Consider the following 16,099-nt stretch of genomic DNA (forward strand, 5'->3'; position numbering starts at 1 on the left):
GAAAATGTAAACCTTTGTAAATAACAAACAGAATTTTCAGGTTCCTGCTAGCCAGTAATGTGACAAAGCAATGCCTGCATTTCTTTCCCTTACCACACATGCTGAGGCAGATGTAAGTTCCATTGTCTGTCCATTTATAAGCAGAACAGGTGCAACAGATGCAGTTCTGATAACATTTTACTAAAGCATCTAAATACTTTGTCTATGTGGGATCTGTGCACAGCATCTGGTTTATATATATCAGTTACAACATGTTTAGTACTGTGCTTTCTCTGATCTTTCTGTGCAGGTATCAATGTCCCATGCTGCTGCGAACGCATAGAAAAGATTACCCCTAAGCTTAGTTAAAGCAAATCTTGAGTCACGAATGAGGTGAAGTTTTGCGAAACAATTCAGCGATGGTGAAATGCGTAATTTTGCTGTGAATCCATGCCTGCCGAAAGAATTTGCTCATCAATATATATGTGTTTATTACGATAAGATGAGATTCCATGACATCAAAGACCAGTAAAATACATAAGGATACTTTTGGTTTCTATGATTTATGTAATAAACTGCCATTTAAGATACTGAATACTATACTCCTTGGTCTTGGTAGTAGACTTTCAAGGCTTCTATTATCACTATCATTATTTCAAGGCTAAAGGAACTTTAAAATGGTTAGAATTTGTGTTCAAGATACACAGCCATTTATTGACAGGAAAGTGCTTACCGATACTGAGTGACTGCAGGATTTGCCTTTGCTGCACAATGGAACTTCACCACATTATCCTCCAAGACAGGTTGTGGCTCTACTGTTAGATTGACCAGAGGTGGATCTAGAAGCAAAACATAATAAAAGTTACATTTTTCAGTATAAAAACTTCAGTATTTCAGCTTTGTTTTAACATGTGTCCTTAGGGCTGTTTACAGCAACAGCATTCTAAGACAGTAGCTGCATCTCACAACTAAAAGGACAGCAAGGACTCAAATATTGTCTATAAAGAATTTTCGATTATGTTTTGATTGCTTTTTTTGATGGTGGACTGTGATTTTCTAGATAGGTACCAAGCAAAGGAATTCATGTTAAAATCCCACCTAGGATGTACAGTAATCAGAATCTATCCATGAGTTTTAATTTGTTTTTAAATTTTTATCTGAACTGCTGGCAGATTCCATCTGCTTTTGTCTAGGTAAACATGCCTTGGTTCTGTATGTGTTAGTAGATGCCAGAAAATATTGCTAATTAAATTCAGAGTTCACCATCTTCTAATTCTGGTACTAGCAACTGTGTCTGTATTTCAGCCCTGTTGCCTGAAGGTTTTTATTAGTATGAACATGAGCAAATCAAAACAGCAAGTTGACCCAAGTACTGAAAAAGAGCACCTTCATATAAACCAAAGAGGACACCAAACTCTCATGTCTTTTATCTAGGCAACCAGTCCACAGACAATATGGCACCTCTAACAGTTCTGGGGAGAGGCCTCATGGTCCTTTTCTCGACTGGGACCTTCAGCAGTTCTAAGCCCTTTCTGTGTCACTCCATGTGTCTAACATATGTCTCGAGCACAATCTCTCACTCACTTTGAAGACTAGAAAACAATAAAAAAAAATGCTGTGTCCAATTCTTCCTCATTGTATTAGCTGACCTTAATCTAAAAGTACCCACTGGGGACGATTTAATCATCTCCCACAAATAACTCTTAACACATTAGTGGCAATAAAAATTAAATGATTAACAGCAAAAAAGAACTACACAACATAAATAAAGTGATTAACATGCAGGCAAGTAACAATAAACCTTCTATACAGGCTTTTCTAGGTTACATAGTCCCTGCTCAAACTGTTGGCTTCAGGCATCTTAAATAACAGCCAGAAAAAGATGGGTTAAACATAATTATTTTCCAACGTGTGTGCTTCCGTTCCAGATGCAGTTCGTAGCTGTTAATAGCATTTTTAATTGCTTTTCCGCGTAAGCAATTCAGAGTGAGCAAAATCTTTATTCCAAATCTCATTTCAAATTCTTCCGATATCTGTTGTGTCTTTCATCCTTCCAATTAGTATGTCCCGAAAAGAAGATGCTATTTAATGCCCCACAGTTCCTATGCCATCAGTTATTAGTGAAACACACAGAGCTATAAATACCATTGTTCCATATAGGATTTGAGAAAGGGTGAGAAATAAGATTTATTTTTTCAGCTACTGCTTCACTGTGAAGATGTATCTATGAAATATTCTGACCAAGATATGAGCTTGTGCCTTGTCAGTCTGTCTGCTAATACAGAAGGTCACTGGTTACCCTGTAGTGACAGTGACAGAGGTAATTAGATATAGGTCCATTCTGTTTGTGCTCCTGTGGTGTGAGGGACAATGTTAATGGTCCACTGATCCCTTCAGGCCTGTGAAGCTGTATCACCCTGTGGTGAAAAGGACAGACTTAATGGGTTCTGGGCTTATTTTTTCCCATTGCTGCTCTGTTGTTCTGATGAGTTAAAAAGGCAAACATTTCTGCACAGGTAGCAAACCTTGGTTGGCCAGGGTTAAAATATCTTGAATCTACGTAGCTCTGTACTTTTTTGGGTAACTGCAATGATTTGCAATTATAAATAAACACATTATTAAATATGTTTTGGAACTTTTGTGATCATGGGTAAACTTTATACCATTAAATTGTAATTTGCATGTTAGAATTATAAGGTTACCCACACTCATTCAATGCTTTTCCAGATTTTCACATAGAACCAAACAATGCAAAACAACTCCAACAATGCTTATTTGGTTTGTAGATATAAAACTTGACACAAGCAATAGCAAATAGTTCTTTGGAGCCTGAAGTTCTTACAATTTTCTTTACAGGGCAGGTTCCGTTGTTAGACCAAACCTCATACGTCAGTATTCATTTTGTCTGCAGTATCGTTTGGCTCTCTACAGGTATTCCATTTCATGCTTCATTGTCAACCTTTAATACTTTACTCCTCATACATGGCAGAACCCACTGGTACTACACTTGCCATATACTTCTTAAATTGATATCTGTTTCTGAGTCAACTTGCCTCAGGCACATCAAGGACATCTATAGGACACAAAAGTACAGTGCATTTTCCACCCCTAGGTAATGTAAAAATATAATTGTCAGCACAATTTAAGAAGGCAAATCACAGATTTATAATTTTTTCTGCAAACTATGTAGAGTTTGTGTGACTTGCTACATGCTACTAGATTGTGTTATATATAAAATGTATTATAAATAACAGAAGTGCTGCTATATTTCCCAGTTATATACATTTTTTAATGTGATGAGTCAAGCAGGCAGTTTGCATGTAACAATGGCTGTAAGAGAAGAAAATATAACTTTTATAATAGGAATTTACCATTTCCTATTACTTTTAGTGATTGGAGTTTTTTTGAAAGTGTAAGACCCTTGAGTATGTGAACTATGAATAAGGGATCAGCGTATGAAAGACTTTTATAATGAAGGGATAGTTTAGCATTAGAGTAATTTTAAAGGGATTTAGAAACTTGATTGTTTTGTAGGGGCGGGATTATTTCAAATTATGTGTATAAACAGCAATCTAGGAGTAAAAAGTTTAGAAAAGAACTGGCTGATACAAAATAACTTTTTTTGTTGTTTAATTAGACATACAGTATGACCTCCAGTTTTAATTCCCTTCAAACAGTTCCAGGCCCAAGGCACGCCACCTTCCCTTCCATGTCCAGATGTGTGCAGTGTCGGACAGGGACCCCAGGGGCCCACCAGAAAACCTTAGGCCAAGGGCCCACTATCCAAACTTTTTTTCCTCCTTTTTCTCAATCAACCACTTTATTCTCTTTTATTTACAGGCTAGCATCTATTCTTCCATCTATTTCTCCTATTCAGAAATAGGAAATGACCATGATGTAAGCCAAATGGTTAAGAGCAGGAGGGCCCTCTGACCCCTGGGCCCACCGGGAGTTTTCCTGGTATTCTGGTGGGCCAATCCACCACTGGATGTGTGTGACTCTTCAGCTCCTCTGTTTCCTGTTACCTTACATTATTCCCCCAGGTTTTCCAGTTTCTTTGGAAAATTCAATTCACTTATGTGCAGTAAGCACTCAGCTACCCCAATAGCTGTGTCCTGGCTCCAAACAGATGAGGACATAGAACTTATAGACCCACAAGACATTACTGCAGAGTTTGCCAGGTACTATGCAAGGCTTTATGCCTCAACAGTAACATTTTCAGCAACCCAAATAGCAAAATAGCTAGATGTAATCCACATTCCCAAACTGCCTCTAGAGACTATAATACAATTCGAGAAACCAATATCACAGGAGGAGATAGTAGATGCCATCTCTGCTTTACCTTCCCAGGAGACCCCTGACCTTGATGACCACTTGATTGGTACAAAGCCCTTAAACAACAGATAATCCCTAAATTGACAGATACCTACCAACATGCATATGACACCCTATCTCTCTCCCCCATTCTTTTCTGAGGCTGTAATTGTGGTCATTCCAAGCCACCCCATTTCTCTACTAAACACAGATGCCAAAATTCTAGCCAAAATACTAGCCTCAAGACATCAACGTGTTATAGTAGACTTAATACATCCTGACAAACTGGCTTTATGCCTGGATGCTTTATAAATGTAAATCTTAGGAGACTATTTATGAATATCCATATAGCTCACACTGAAAAGGAGTCTAAGACTGTGGCATCGCTTGATTCAGCAAAAGCATTTGACTGGGATTATCTCTGGGGGGTCCTCCAATGCTTTGGCCTGGGAGATTTATATCTTGGGTCAGGCTCCTGTATAAAATGAGTCAGCACACGAGTTAGGGTCAATGTTTATATCTCTCCGTCATTATCACTGACAAGGGGAACACGACAGGGCCCACTCTACAGTACCCTATTCACCCTAGCTATTGAACCACTGGCTATACTGATCAGAAAAACAGACCAAATTAAGGGCTTGACATACCGAACCATCATAGAGAAAGTGTCCCTCTGTGCTGATGACTCACTAATATACTTGCCAGATCCCAAAGAGTCACCAACCTACTTAAGGGCTCTGGCACACGGGGAGATTAGTCGCCCGCAACAAATCTCCATTGTCGCGGGTGACTAATATCCCCGAAATGCCATCCCACCGTCGAAAATGTAAATCGCCAGTGGGATGGCATACGCGGCGCCGCGATTTTCCCGAAATCACAGAAGTTTACTCTTAAAGCAACTCCCGCGATTTCGGGGAAATTGCAGCGCCACTTATGCCATCATTTTCGCTGGTGGGATGGCATTTCGGGGAGATAAGTTGCCCGTGACAAGGGAGATTTGTGGTGGGCGACTAATCTCCCCATGTGCCAGAGCCCTTAAATGATGAACAACTTTGGTAAATTTTCAGGTCTACAGATTAACTAAGAAAAATCCTTGCTGTTCCCCATAGATAACTTTCCCCTGCCAGAACTACCCCCTGACATTCCCCTGAAATGTGTAATCTTCAAGTACCTGGGCATTGTAATTCATCAGGATAGCACACAAGATGCCCAACTGAACCTTAAACCAATAATTTCATCTATGGCTGATGACTTTACACATCAAACTCCGTCCAAACTTCCTCTCACTCTATGGGGTCATATTATTATATTCAAAATGATATAGTTACCTGAATTCCTATATGCTCTTCACAACTCTCCTACAGTACTTAGCAAAAACTTCTTTATGCAAATAAACAAATTGTTAATACCCTTTATATGGAACAATAAATCAAAAAGTTGACAGCTGCATACAACACTGAAGGCTTAGCCCTCCCAAACCTATACTTATACTATCTTGCCTTGCAACTGTACAATTTGCATTAGTTCTTCCTCCCAGATCCATACCATCCAAATTGGCTTTTACAACTGTTAATTTTGCAATTCATAATTGGCTCCAAAATTTTCTATACCGCCATATCAACAATGTTAGCCCTTTACCCCTGACCACTCTGCTCACCCGATACAAAGCGTGGCAAGTTGCTACCAAACTAATGGGCAATCCTCTGTCACTGCTCTCCCCCAAACTCCCCTTATGTGGCAACTCATATTTAGACCATTTAAGTCACTCAAAATACACTCAACACTAGTGATTATAGCTAATTATTTCCACCAGGCATGGATTTACTTTGAATTTCTGCATTTCACCATTGGGGAATTGTTTAGCGAAAATTCCACAAACTATTGGCGAAAAAAAAAAATTTTGCGTGTCAAAAAAAGTTGACAAAATGGGCATGGCAACTGCAAAGTAGGCATGGCCAGGTCTAAAAAAAGTTGTGCAACACACGCGTTTCAAGAGTTTTTTTGCCATTTTCCGGGACAGATTCGCTCGGCACTACTCAACACCATATTCCAGTGTACAAATACCTACAACTCAGGCAAGCATTCAAGGCCCAATTCTCATCGCTCCAACCAATAATCCATACCACCCCACTAGAAGACGCTTTACATTCACCAGAGACCTCCAAAATGATATTGAGCATATATCAAACCATACTAAACTAGACCCCAAATCCTTTGCCCTAACGATGGACAGATGGATCCAGGTAATACCAGACATGACCCACAAGGGCTGGGAGGAAGCAACAGAGTACTGTTACAACTTTTTTAATCTACCAAAAAAAGACTCAATATAAAATTCTACACCTATATTACCCCCATTAGACTCTTTAAAATGGGGGGAAAGATGGATGATTCCTGTTCTGGGTGTGGACAATCAAATGCAAACTTTTTCTACGTGATATGGCTATGTCCATATATAGCCAATTCCTGGCAAGCCATCATTAATATTCTGGCTAATAATGCCTGCAACAGATACTGGTCATTACTACGCTAATGTATACGCTAAGATATTGCAATGCACTGGATGGGAGCCACTTTACCTAATTTCTCCTCATGGCAACAATTAGTTAACAAGGCAAAACCACTTATCAAACTTACCTCAGGGGTTAGGAGTACACAGAACAAATTTGAGCGTATCTGGTTACCATGGTTGAAACTATGGCTATTTGACTGTTTTGTCTTGTTTTGTTTTGTTTTTTCTATTACAAAATAATAAATGTTGACCTTTAAAAAATAATTATGTTTTCTTAAACAGCAAGAAAGTGCTAGGACTGCAGAAAGCAACGTTTCCTGCAACTGTGCAATGTGTAAGTACAGAGGCATACAAAGAATGAATGAAATGACTGAAACACTTTTGTGGTACTTTGCTCTGCAACTTGGATCAATTATGATCCCTATGGTCTGTCAGGATTGTCCTCACATACTTGCAAACAGCAGGATTGACAGTGTACAATTGTCAGTGTGGAGAACACTTCCCTGATCAATGGATTTAAGCAATTAATTTACTTTAACCATCACTGAGGTTAGTGTTGTTTTTAATTTGTTTTAAATAACTGTATGAATTTGTAGAATGTTTAACAAAATATACATTTTTACAATTATACTTTGGTAATGCTGTTGACCAGGCACATCCTACAGTCTTTTTTATGATCTCATTCAAGTCACTGTGCCCCGTGCACCTTCACCTGTTGCACCAGTGATAATTAAGCTCATCTCCCATTATGAATAAATCATTCTAATTGTTATAATTATTTCCTTTCTCAGTAATAATAAATACTTTTGTGCATTGAAATTCATTGGTTGGAAATTCTTTGCCAACTAAACTTTGTTTCAGGACCCAGAGAAGCTTTTTACACATACTAAGATGTTTTGCTTGCTTAGGCAAAGAATATCTGCAGAAGGCCAGAAGCTCCTATGCTATAAAACAGGCTATTGCACAAAATGCCTCTCTAAATCAAAACAAATCTAAAAAAAATCTCCCTCTAAAAACTAAACAATTACTATAATAAAAAAGGCTGCTATATTTAGTGATTTTTAAAGTATGAATAGTAATGATTAGTATATATTATACTAAAATATAGAATTCTGTTTTTCAACCAATACATACTGTAGAGAGTGCTGCTAGTTCTAGCCTGGTAAAATACGGCTGTGTTTTACAAGTCCCTTACATTTATCATTGGTTAAAACGTACAGTGCTAAAAAAATGTGACACATTACAAAAAGAGCAGATTTATTTTTTTATTTCAAAAAGCCAGTATACTAACAAAAACTGATTCCTAGCAACCAAATTACAAATATAGTGTTCTGCAGTATATAGATAATACAAAGGCCTCTGGAGGTCATGACTACAACTTATGATAGCTAAACAGAGATGTCCAAATTCTACTTTGAGCAAATCAAAAGGAGATGATTTATGCCTATATTTATATATTGTATACTGATTCCCTAATGAGGAAATACAGGTATGGGACTCCTTATTCATAAACCTGTTATCCAAAAAGACCTGAATTACAGGCTCATATAGGCTTTATTTTAATAAAATAATTACATTTAAAAAAAAAAAAAAATTAGATAAGATTTATTTTTTCTCTATAATAATGAAACAGTGCCTTGTACTGGATCCCAAGTAAGATATCATTAATCCTTATTGTAGGCAAAATAATCCTACTGGGTTTATTTAATGTTTAAATGATTTTTTAGTACACTTAGGGGCCCATTTACTTACTCACGAACGGGCCGAATGCGTCCGATTGCGTTTTTTTCGTAATGATCGGTATTTTGCGATTTTTTCGGAAAATGATCGCGACTTTTTCGTTACCAATACGATTTTTGCGGAAAAACGCGAGGTTTTCGTAGCCATTCCGAAAGTTGCGATTTTTTCGTAGCGTTAAAACTTGCGCAAAAAGTTGCGATTTTTTCATAGTGTTAAAACTTGCGCAAAACGTCGCGCCTTTTAAGTTTTAACGCTACGAAAAAAGCGCAACTTTTCGCGCAAGTTTTAACGCTACGAAAAAAGCGCAACTTTCGGAATGGCTACGAAAAACTCGCGTGTTTTCGCGCAAATCGTATTGGTAACGAAAAAGTCGCGATAATTTCCGAAAAGTCGTAAAGGCGCCGAAAAAATCGCAAAAAATACGAAAAAGTCGCAAAATGTTCGTTTTCCAATCAGAATTTTTCCAATTCGGTCGGAATTCGTGTCTTAGTAAATCAGCCCCTTAAGGTATGGTGATTCAATTTATGGAAAGTTCCCTTATTGCCCTGTCCCAAGCATTTTGGATTACAGATTATATCCTGTATATGGATATTAGAAGGAATTTGGTAACATTCATGTGACTAAAACCAGAGCAAAACAAAAAAAAAGTCAAGACTTCTCAGGAAAACAATGTCTATTCCTATACTGATTTTAGAGTAAAGGGGCTTTAGGGAATTGTTGAGATCTTATCAGGTTTGGGGTCCTGGAGGCAAAACACCTTCAGGGGGAAAAGGTTGCGCTACATATATCAGGTAGAATGTGGTATACATTTCTGGGTTTGCTAAAGCATCAGCCTTTTTGGACCAGCATCATCTGGAAAAAAATCTTTCCTCCCACCCAGCCATGTTTATTGTTAGGTTGGTCATCAAAGATTTTCTATTTGTCACTGATATTTGGGTGACAGATAATGTATGGAATGGTAACCCCCAAGGGCTAGGGCACATGGTGCGCTTTTCTGATGTGTTTTTAAAAATGCAGCTAGTGACGTAAATACGCTCAAAAACATACCCCACAAGGCATAATGAAAATGCTGTCTGCTAAAATACCCAAACCTTTGCATTTTTTATTTGAAGCCCAAGTGTACTATGAAAACTCTCATTTCTAGAACAAGGTGGAATCAGTAAGATAGAGGATACACTTGGCTGTTATACGCTACAGGTTTACAAAATGGTAGCAAAATGATTGTGAGGAGATGTGTGGTAGCTCTGATGCTGTAATTACACTAAGCCATGATGTCAAGCTACTTTAACTATATATATATATATATATATATATATATATATATATATATATATATATATATATATATATACTGTATATATATATATATATATATATACATACAGACTTTTGTATTGTTTGTTTTGCTATTAGTTTTCAATGGCACAGCTTAGAAATCCTAGACAAAGTATGATTTATTTATGTACTTTATATCTATCTTGATATCTATTGTATGTAAAAGAACTGAACATCAAAGGGAACACATTTGTAAAGAGAGAAGATCCAAGCCCCATGCTTAGAGAGATTAGATATTGTAGGCAATTTATGAATAGTTGTAAAAGGGAATTCCAATAATAAACTTGGAAAACAGTAAATAGCGTTCTGCAAAATACGTAACAGTATTGTTATTCTTCATATACAGATCTGACATCTTAAAGAAAAAGCGGAAAATTGTTATACTCAAGCAGCTTTATAAATTAGTGTTGCTGCATTGCTATGTCATTGTAAAATAATCTTCATGTTTTGATTGATGTAAAATTTCTTGGCCCCTAAATCTCACAGATGGGGGAGCTGGTTTATGAAGCAGTAAAAATTGATTGTTAATCTTTCTACACTATATGTACAATATATTCTACACTATTGCTGTACCAAACCTATCAATAAAATAAATGTACTTAACTTTTTATAAGGCCACGATTTATAAATTACAGTTATATTGTTGTGCTTTGGAAAATTAAGTTGCAATACACAACTTTAGCTTTATTCACTGAGCCATGTTTGCAGATTTGTAAATTGAAAATGGGGATATTTGTAGGTTTCTTGTGAACATAGTATAAAGTTGGTGAAAAACATACATCCCAATTTCCTGGATTTTTGGCAAGTGTCACGGTCAGTATCCCAAAACTCAGAACAGGCCCCTAGGGTCCGGTCTCGGCTCACGCTTCTGCCTATAACCGCCGCCTTTCACGTCGGGAGGAGCCCTTCGCTACTCGGATGCCGCCAGGTCTTATTGTGAGAGACCCAAGGAGAGAGTTCTGAGCAAGCACGGGAACCAATCGTATGACAGGTAGATGGGGAACACTTCAGAGTGGTCAGGGGAGGCCGGAGTCAGCAACGATCAAGCAGCGCAGTACAAAAACAGAATCCAAGAGAATAGTCAGACAGGCAGAGGTCGGTTCAGGCAGCAGGCAAGGGGGGGGTCAAAAACAGGCAAAAAGGTCAATACAGGCAGCAGGCAAGAGAGGTCAGGAACAGGCAAGGTCAAGAACAGCAAAACAGCAGGATAATCGCACCCAGGAAGTAACCAGAGGTAAACCTACGTTGGGCAATGATTTCCATTCAGTGAGCGCTTTAAATATTTGAATTTTGGCGCCGAAATGACGTCATGCGCGCGCCGGCGACGGACGCCAGTGCGCATGCGCGCGCATCAGGAGCGCGCATGCGCATAAACAGCAAAGCGAGGCGCGCGCGCGCGCCTAGAAGGAATCGGCGGGCGTCCCCGCACCGGAGGAGGCGGCGGGCGTCCCCGTCGCCCCACTAGACCACCAGGTATTGTTACATTACCCCCCCCTCCAGAGGGGGCCACCGGACCCCTAGGCTTATCAGGGAATCTGACGTGGAATTGTCGAACAAGACGATCTGCTCGAACATCAGAGGCTGGAACCCACGACCTCTCTTCGGGGCCATAACCTTTCCAATGTACCAGGTATTGTAGCCTACCCCTAGAGAGGCGGGAGTCCACTAACCTTTGTATCGCATACTCGGCCTGTCCCTCAACAGAAACGGGAGGAGGAGGAGACCTCTGCCGAACCACTCTAGCAGGTTTTAATAAAGAGACATGGAAGGAATTAGAAATTTTGAGTTCAAGAGGGAGCTCTAATCGGACCGTATTGGGGTTAATAACTTCAGACACAGAAAAGGGACCAATATATTTGGGTGCGAATTTAGAAGAAGAAACCTTCAGAGGGACATTTCTGGAAGAAAGCCAAACTTTATCACCAACCTGATATTCTGGCGATGCTTTATGATGTTTATCGAAGGCTTTCTTTTGAATGGCTACTGCGGTGGATAATGACTCTTGGACTCTTTGCCAAATGCTGGAGAACTGATTGACCAAGGAATCCACCGCAGGCACATCAGAAGATGTGGTAGAGAAAGAGAACACTCTGGGATGATACCCAAAGACCACAAAAAATGGAGACTCTCCAGTGGATGAGTGAGTAGAATTATTGAATGCGAACTCCGCCCAAGGAAGAAACTCAGCCCAAAGAGATTGGTTACTGGAGATATAACACCTGAGGTACTGCTCCAGAGACTGATTTGTCCTTTCCGTCTGTCCATTGGTCTGTGGATGATAAGCAGAAGAGAAGGACAAATCTGTACCCATCAGAGAACAGAAGGCCCGCCAAAATTTTGAAACAAATTGAACTCCTCTATCAGAGACAATGTTCAGAGGGGCACCATGGAGCCTAAAAATATCAGTCAGAAAACGTTCTGCAAGAGATTTTGCAGATGGGAGGGCGGGGAGGGGAATAAAATGAGACATTTTACTAAAGCGGTCCACAACCACCCATATGACAGAATTCCCCTTGGAAGGAGGCAAGTCTACAATGAAGTCCATGGAAATGTGAGTCCACGGCCTTTCGGGAATTGGCAGAGATTGTAGCAGACCCTGGGGCAAAGACCTGGAGGGTTTAGAGCGTTGACAAATTGGACAGGTATCAACATAATTATTAACATCTTTTCTTAAAGTTGGCCACCAAAGGGTGCGGGACAAAAGAGAACAAGTTTTATAGCGCCCAGGATGCCCAGCCAACTTAGAATCGTGGGCTTCTAAGAAAACCGCCTCACGGAGATTTTCTGGAACAAACAACTTCCCCGGGGGTAGGTTGGGCGGAGAGTTGTCCTGGACCTTAGACAAAGAAGACATTAAATTTGGACTTAGGGCTGCTACAATTAACTCTTTAGGAACAATAGAATCAGGTTGACACTTCTCCTGTGGATTGGAATCAAAACTTCTAGACAAGGCATCAGCTTTAACATTCTTTTCGCCAGGTCTGTAGGTTATAATAAAATTAAAACGGGAAAAGAATAATGCCCACCTAGCTTGTCTAGGATTTAACCGCTTAGCGGATTCAATATATAAGAGGTTCTTGTGGTCTGTGATTACAGTAACTACATGTTTTGCTCCTTCCAAAAGGTGTCTCCACTCTGTGAATGCTAGTTTTATGGCCAGTAATTCCCTGTTACCAATATCATAATTCATCTCGGTGGGAGAAAATTTTTTGGAAAAGAAACCACATGGGTGAAGTTTATTGGTTACAGGGTGACGTTGGGACAGGATCGCCCCAGCCCCAACCTCAGAAGCATCTACTTCCACTAGAAAAGGGAGAGCCGAATCAGGGTGCAAGAGTACAGAGGCAGAAATAAAAGCTTCTTTTAGTTTTTTGAAGGCAGTAAGGGCCTCTATTGACCAAATACTTGGGTCAACTCCCTTTTTAGTGAGGGCAGTAATTGGAGCCACTAACGTAGAATAGCCATTAATAAATTGTCTGTAATAATTGGCGAAACCCAAAAACCTTTGTATGGCCCGCAGAGACAAGGGTTGTACCCACTTTAGGATAGCCTGAACCTTGGCCGGGTCCACTCCCAGACCCTTGTGGGAAATAATAAACCCAAGGAAATGAACCGAGGAGACTTCAAAGATGCACTTCTCCAGTTTAGCATACAAATGATTTTGCCTTAATCTAAGTAAGACCTCCTGAACATGAACACGGTGATCAGACAGACTATTAGAATAAATCAAAATATCGTCAAGGTAAACTACTACAGAGCGACCTAAAAGATCACGAAATATATCATTTACCAACTCTTGGAAAACAGCAGGAGCATTACATAGCCCGAAGGGCATCACCAGATACTCATAATGCCCATCGCGGGTATTAAAGGCTGTTTTCCACTCATCCCCTTCCCGGATTCGTATTAAATTATACGCGCCTCTTAGGTCTAGCTTGGAGAAAATAGTAGCTCCCTTAACTCTATCAAAGAGCTCGGAGATCAGGGGAAGGGGATAACGGTTTTTGACCGTGATTTTGTTTAAACCCCTGTAGTCAATACACGGCCGGAGACCCCCATCTTTCTTCTCCACAAAGAAGAAACCAGCTCCCGCTGGAGAGGTAGAAGGCCTAATAAAACCTCTCTCCAGATTTTCCTTAATATATTCTTCCATAGCCTGGGTCTCTGGGAGAGATAAGGGATAAGTCCTACCTCTAGGAGGAGAAGAACCGGGGATTAACTCTATGGCACAGTCGTAAGGTCTGTGTGGGGGAAGTGCTTCAGCTGCCTTTTTAGAAAAGACGTCTGCAAACGGGGAATAAGGAGATGGTAGTCCCTGTAAAGAGGTGGCGGCCACAACTTGGACAGGTTTCTTGCATAAGCTTTGACAGTCAGTACCCCAGTGAAGTATCCTGTTATTTACCCAATCAATTTGGGGACTGTGCTTCCGCAGCCAAGGGAGACCCAAGATCACCGGAGTATGCGGGCAATCAATGATAAAAAAAGAAATGTGTTCCACATGGAGAGAACTTATAGACAGGGTGCAACTTACAGACTTTAAAGAAATAAGCCCGCGACCTAGGGAAGTACCATCTATAGCGATTAACTTAACAGAAGGGACTAGAGGAAGTGTGGGTATAGCATGCTTATGGGCAAAGTTAACATCTAAGAAGTTCCCTTCCGCCCCCGAATCAATGAAAGCCAAACTCTCCAAAGTGTTCGTATCCCACCCCAAAAGGACCGGAATCATAACTTTAGAAGCACTTTGTTGGGGAGTTGGAATAACATTACCTAAGCAGAACTCCCCAGATCTGCTTAGGCTCTGTCGTTTTCCGGCCTTTTGGGACAAGTGCTACGAAAATGACCTCTTTCCCCACAATACAAACACAAGCCATTAGCCCGTCTACGACCCTTTTCCTCAGCAGATAAGCGGGTAGAACCCAACTGCATGGGTTCCTCTGAGGCCCTAGCAGAAGTCTGCTCGGGTTTGAATACATACTCAGGAGAAAAGGTTTGTGGGGCCGCTGCAGGAAGTCTCTCCTGGCGTCTCTCTCTGTGCCTCCTATCAATCTGTATGGCTAGGTGCATCAGGGAGTCTAGTGAGAGAGGTGTGGGAAAATTGACCAGGCTGTCTTTTACAGCGTCAGATAGCCCGACTCTAAACTGACTTCGTAGGGCAGTATCATTCCACCCTGTTTCTACCGCCCAACGGCGGAATTCGGTACAATAATCCTCGACCCGTCGTTTACCCTGTCTGAGGTTACGAATCGCAGAGTCAGCAGAGGCAGAACGATCAGGGTCATCATAGATTATTGCCATAGCCCTAAAAAAGGAATCAAGAGATGAGCGGGCTGGGTCAGAGGGAAGTAAAGAAAATGCCCACAACTGAGGATCCCCTAGAAGAAGGGTCATAACAAAATTAACCTTTAGGTCCTCGGTAGGAAAAGAACGAGGGAGGAAACTAAAATACAATTTACAAGCTTCCTGAAAAGCAAAAAATTTACTGCGTTCTCCCGAAAACTTTTCAGGGAACGGAACCTTAGGCTCCACTACATACATTCCCGGAGCAGTGTGACTGCCTCCTGGAGGAGAAACAGGAGTAGGAGCGGCAGGCTGTTGGAGCGCATCCAATCTTACCGATAGTCTCTGGAGCCATTGGATGATCTGATCTTGCTGGGCTTCTTGTTCCCCTAGACGCTGGAGAAGATTCGCCCGGATAGCCTCAGCGGAGGGAGGAGACGCAGCAGCTCCTTCAGCATCCATGTCTTTAAAGGGCCCAACGTAATGTCACGGTCAGTATCCCAAAACTCAGAACAGGCCCCTAGGGTCCGGTCTCGGCTCACGCTTCTGCCTATAACCGCCGCCTTTCACGTCGGGAGGAGCCCTTCGCTACTCGGATGCCGCCAGGTCTTATTGTGAGAGACCCAAGGAGAGAGTTCTGAGCAAGCACGGGAACCAATCGTATGACAGGTAGATGGGGAACACTTCAGAGTGGTCAGGGGAGGCCGGAGTCAGCAACGATCAAGCAGCGCAGTACAAAAACAGAATCCAAGAGAATAGTCAGACAGGCAGAGGTCGGTTCAGGCAGCAGGCAAGGGGGGGGGTCAAAAACAGGCAAAAAGGTCAATACAGGCAGCAGGCAAGAGAGGTCAGGAACAGGCAAGGTCAAGAACAGCAAAACAGCAGGATAATCGCACCCAGGAAGTAACCAGAGGTAAACCTACGTTGGGCAATGATTTC

General features: G+C 40.9%; 1 protein-coding gene across 2 annotated transcripts in view; it reads right to left on the bottom strand.

Annotated features, from left to right (window-relative positions):
• The window catches only part of kirrel3 (kirre like nephrin family adhesion molecule 3), a 731,102-nt gene that overhangs the window by 124,788 nt on the left and 590,215 nt on the right, over nucleotides 1–16,099 (bottom strand). For both annotated transcript variants that reach the window (XM_031905877.1, XM_031905876.1), the window contains exon 7: nucleotides 713–818. In XM_031905877.1, coding sequence (XP_031761737.1) covers nucleotides 713–818 — 106 coding nt within the window. The remainder of the gene's footprint in view (nucleotides 1–712; nucleotides 819–16,099) is intronic.

Source organism: Xenopus tropicalis, chromosome 7 (genome assembly GCF_000004195.4).
Source record: "Xenopus tropicalis strain Nigerian chromosome 7, UCB_Xtro_10.0, whole genome shotgun sequence".
NCBI lineage: Eukaryota > Metazoa > Chordata > Amphibia > Anura > Pipidae > Xenopus > Xenopus tropicalis.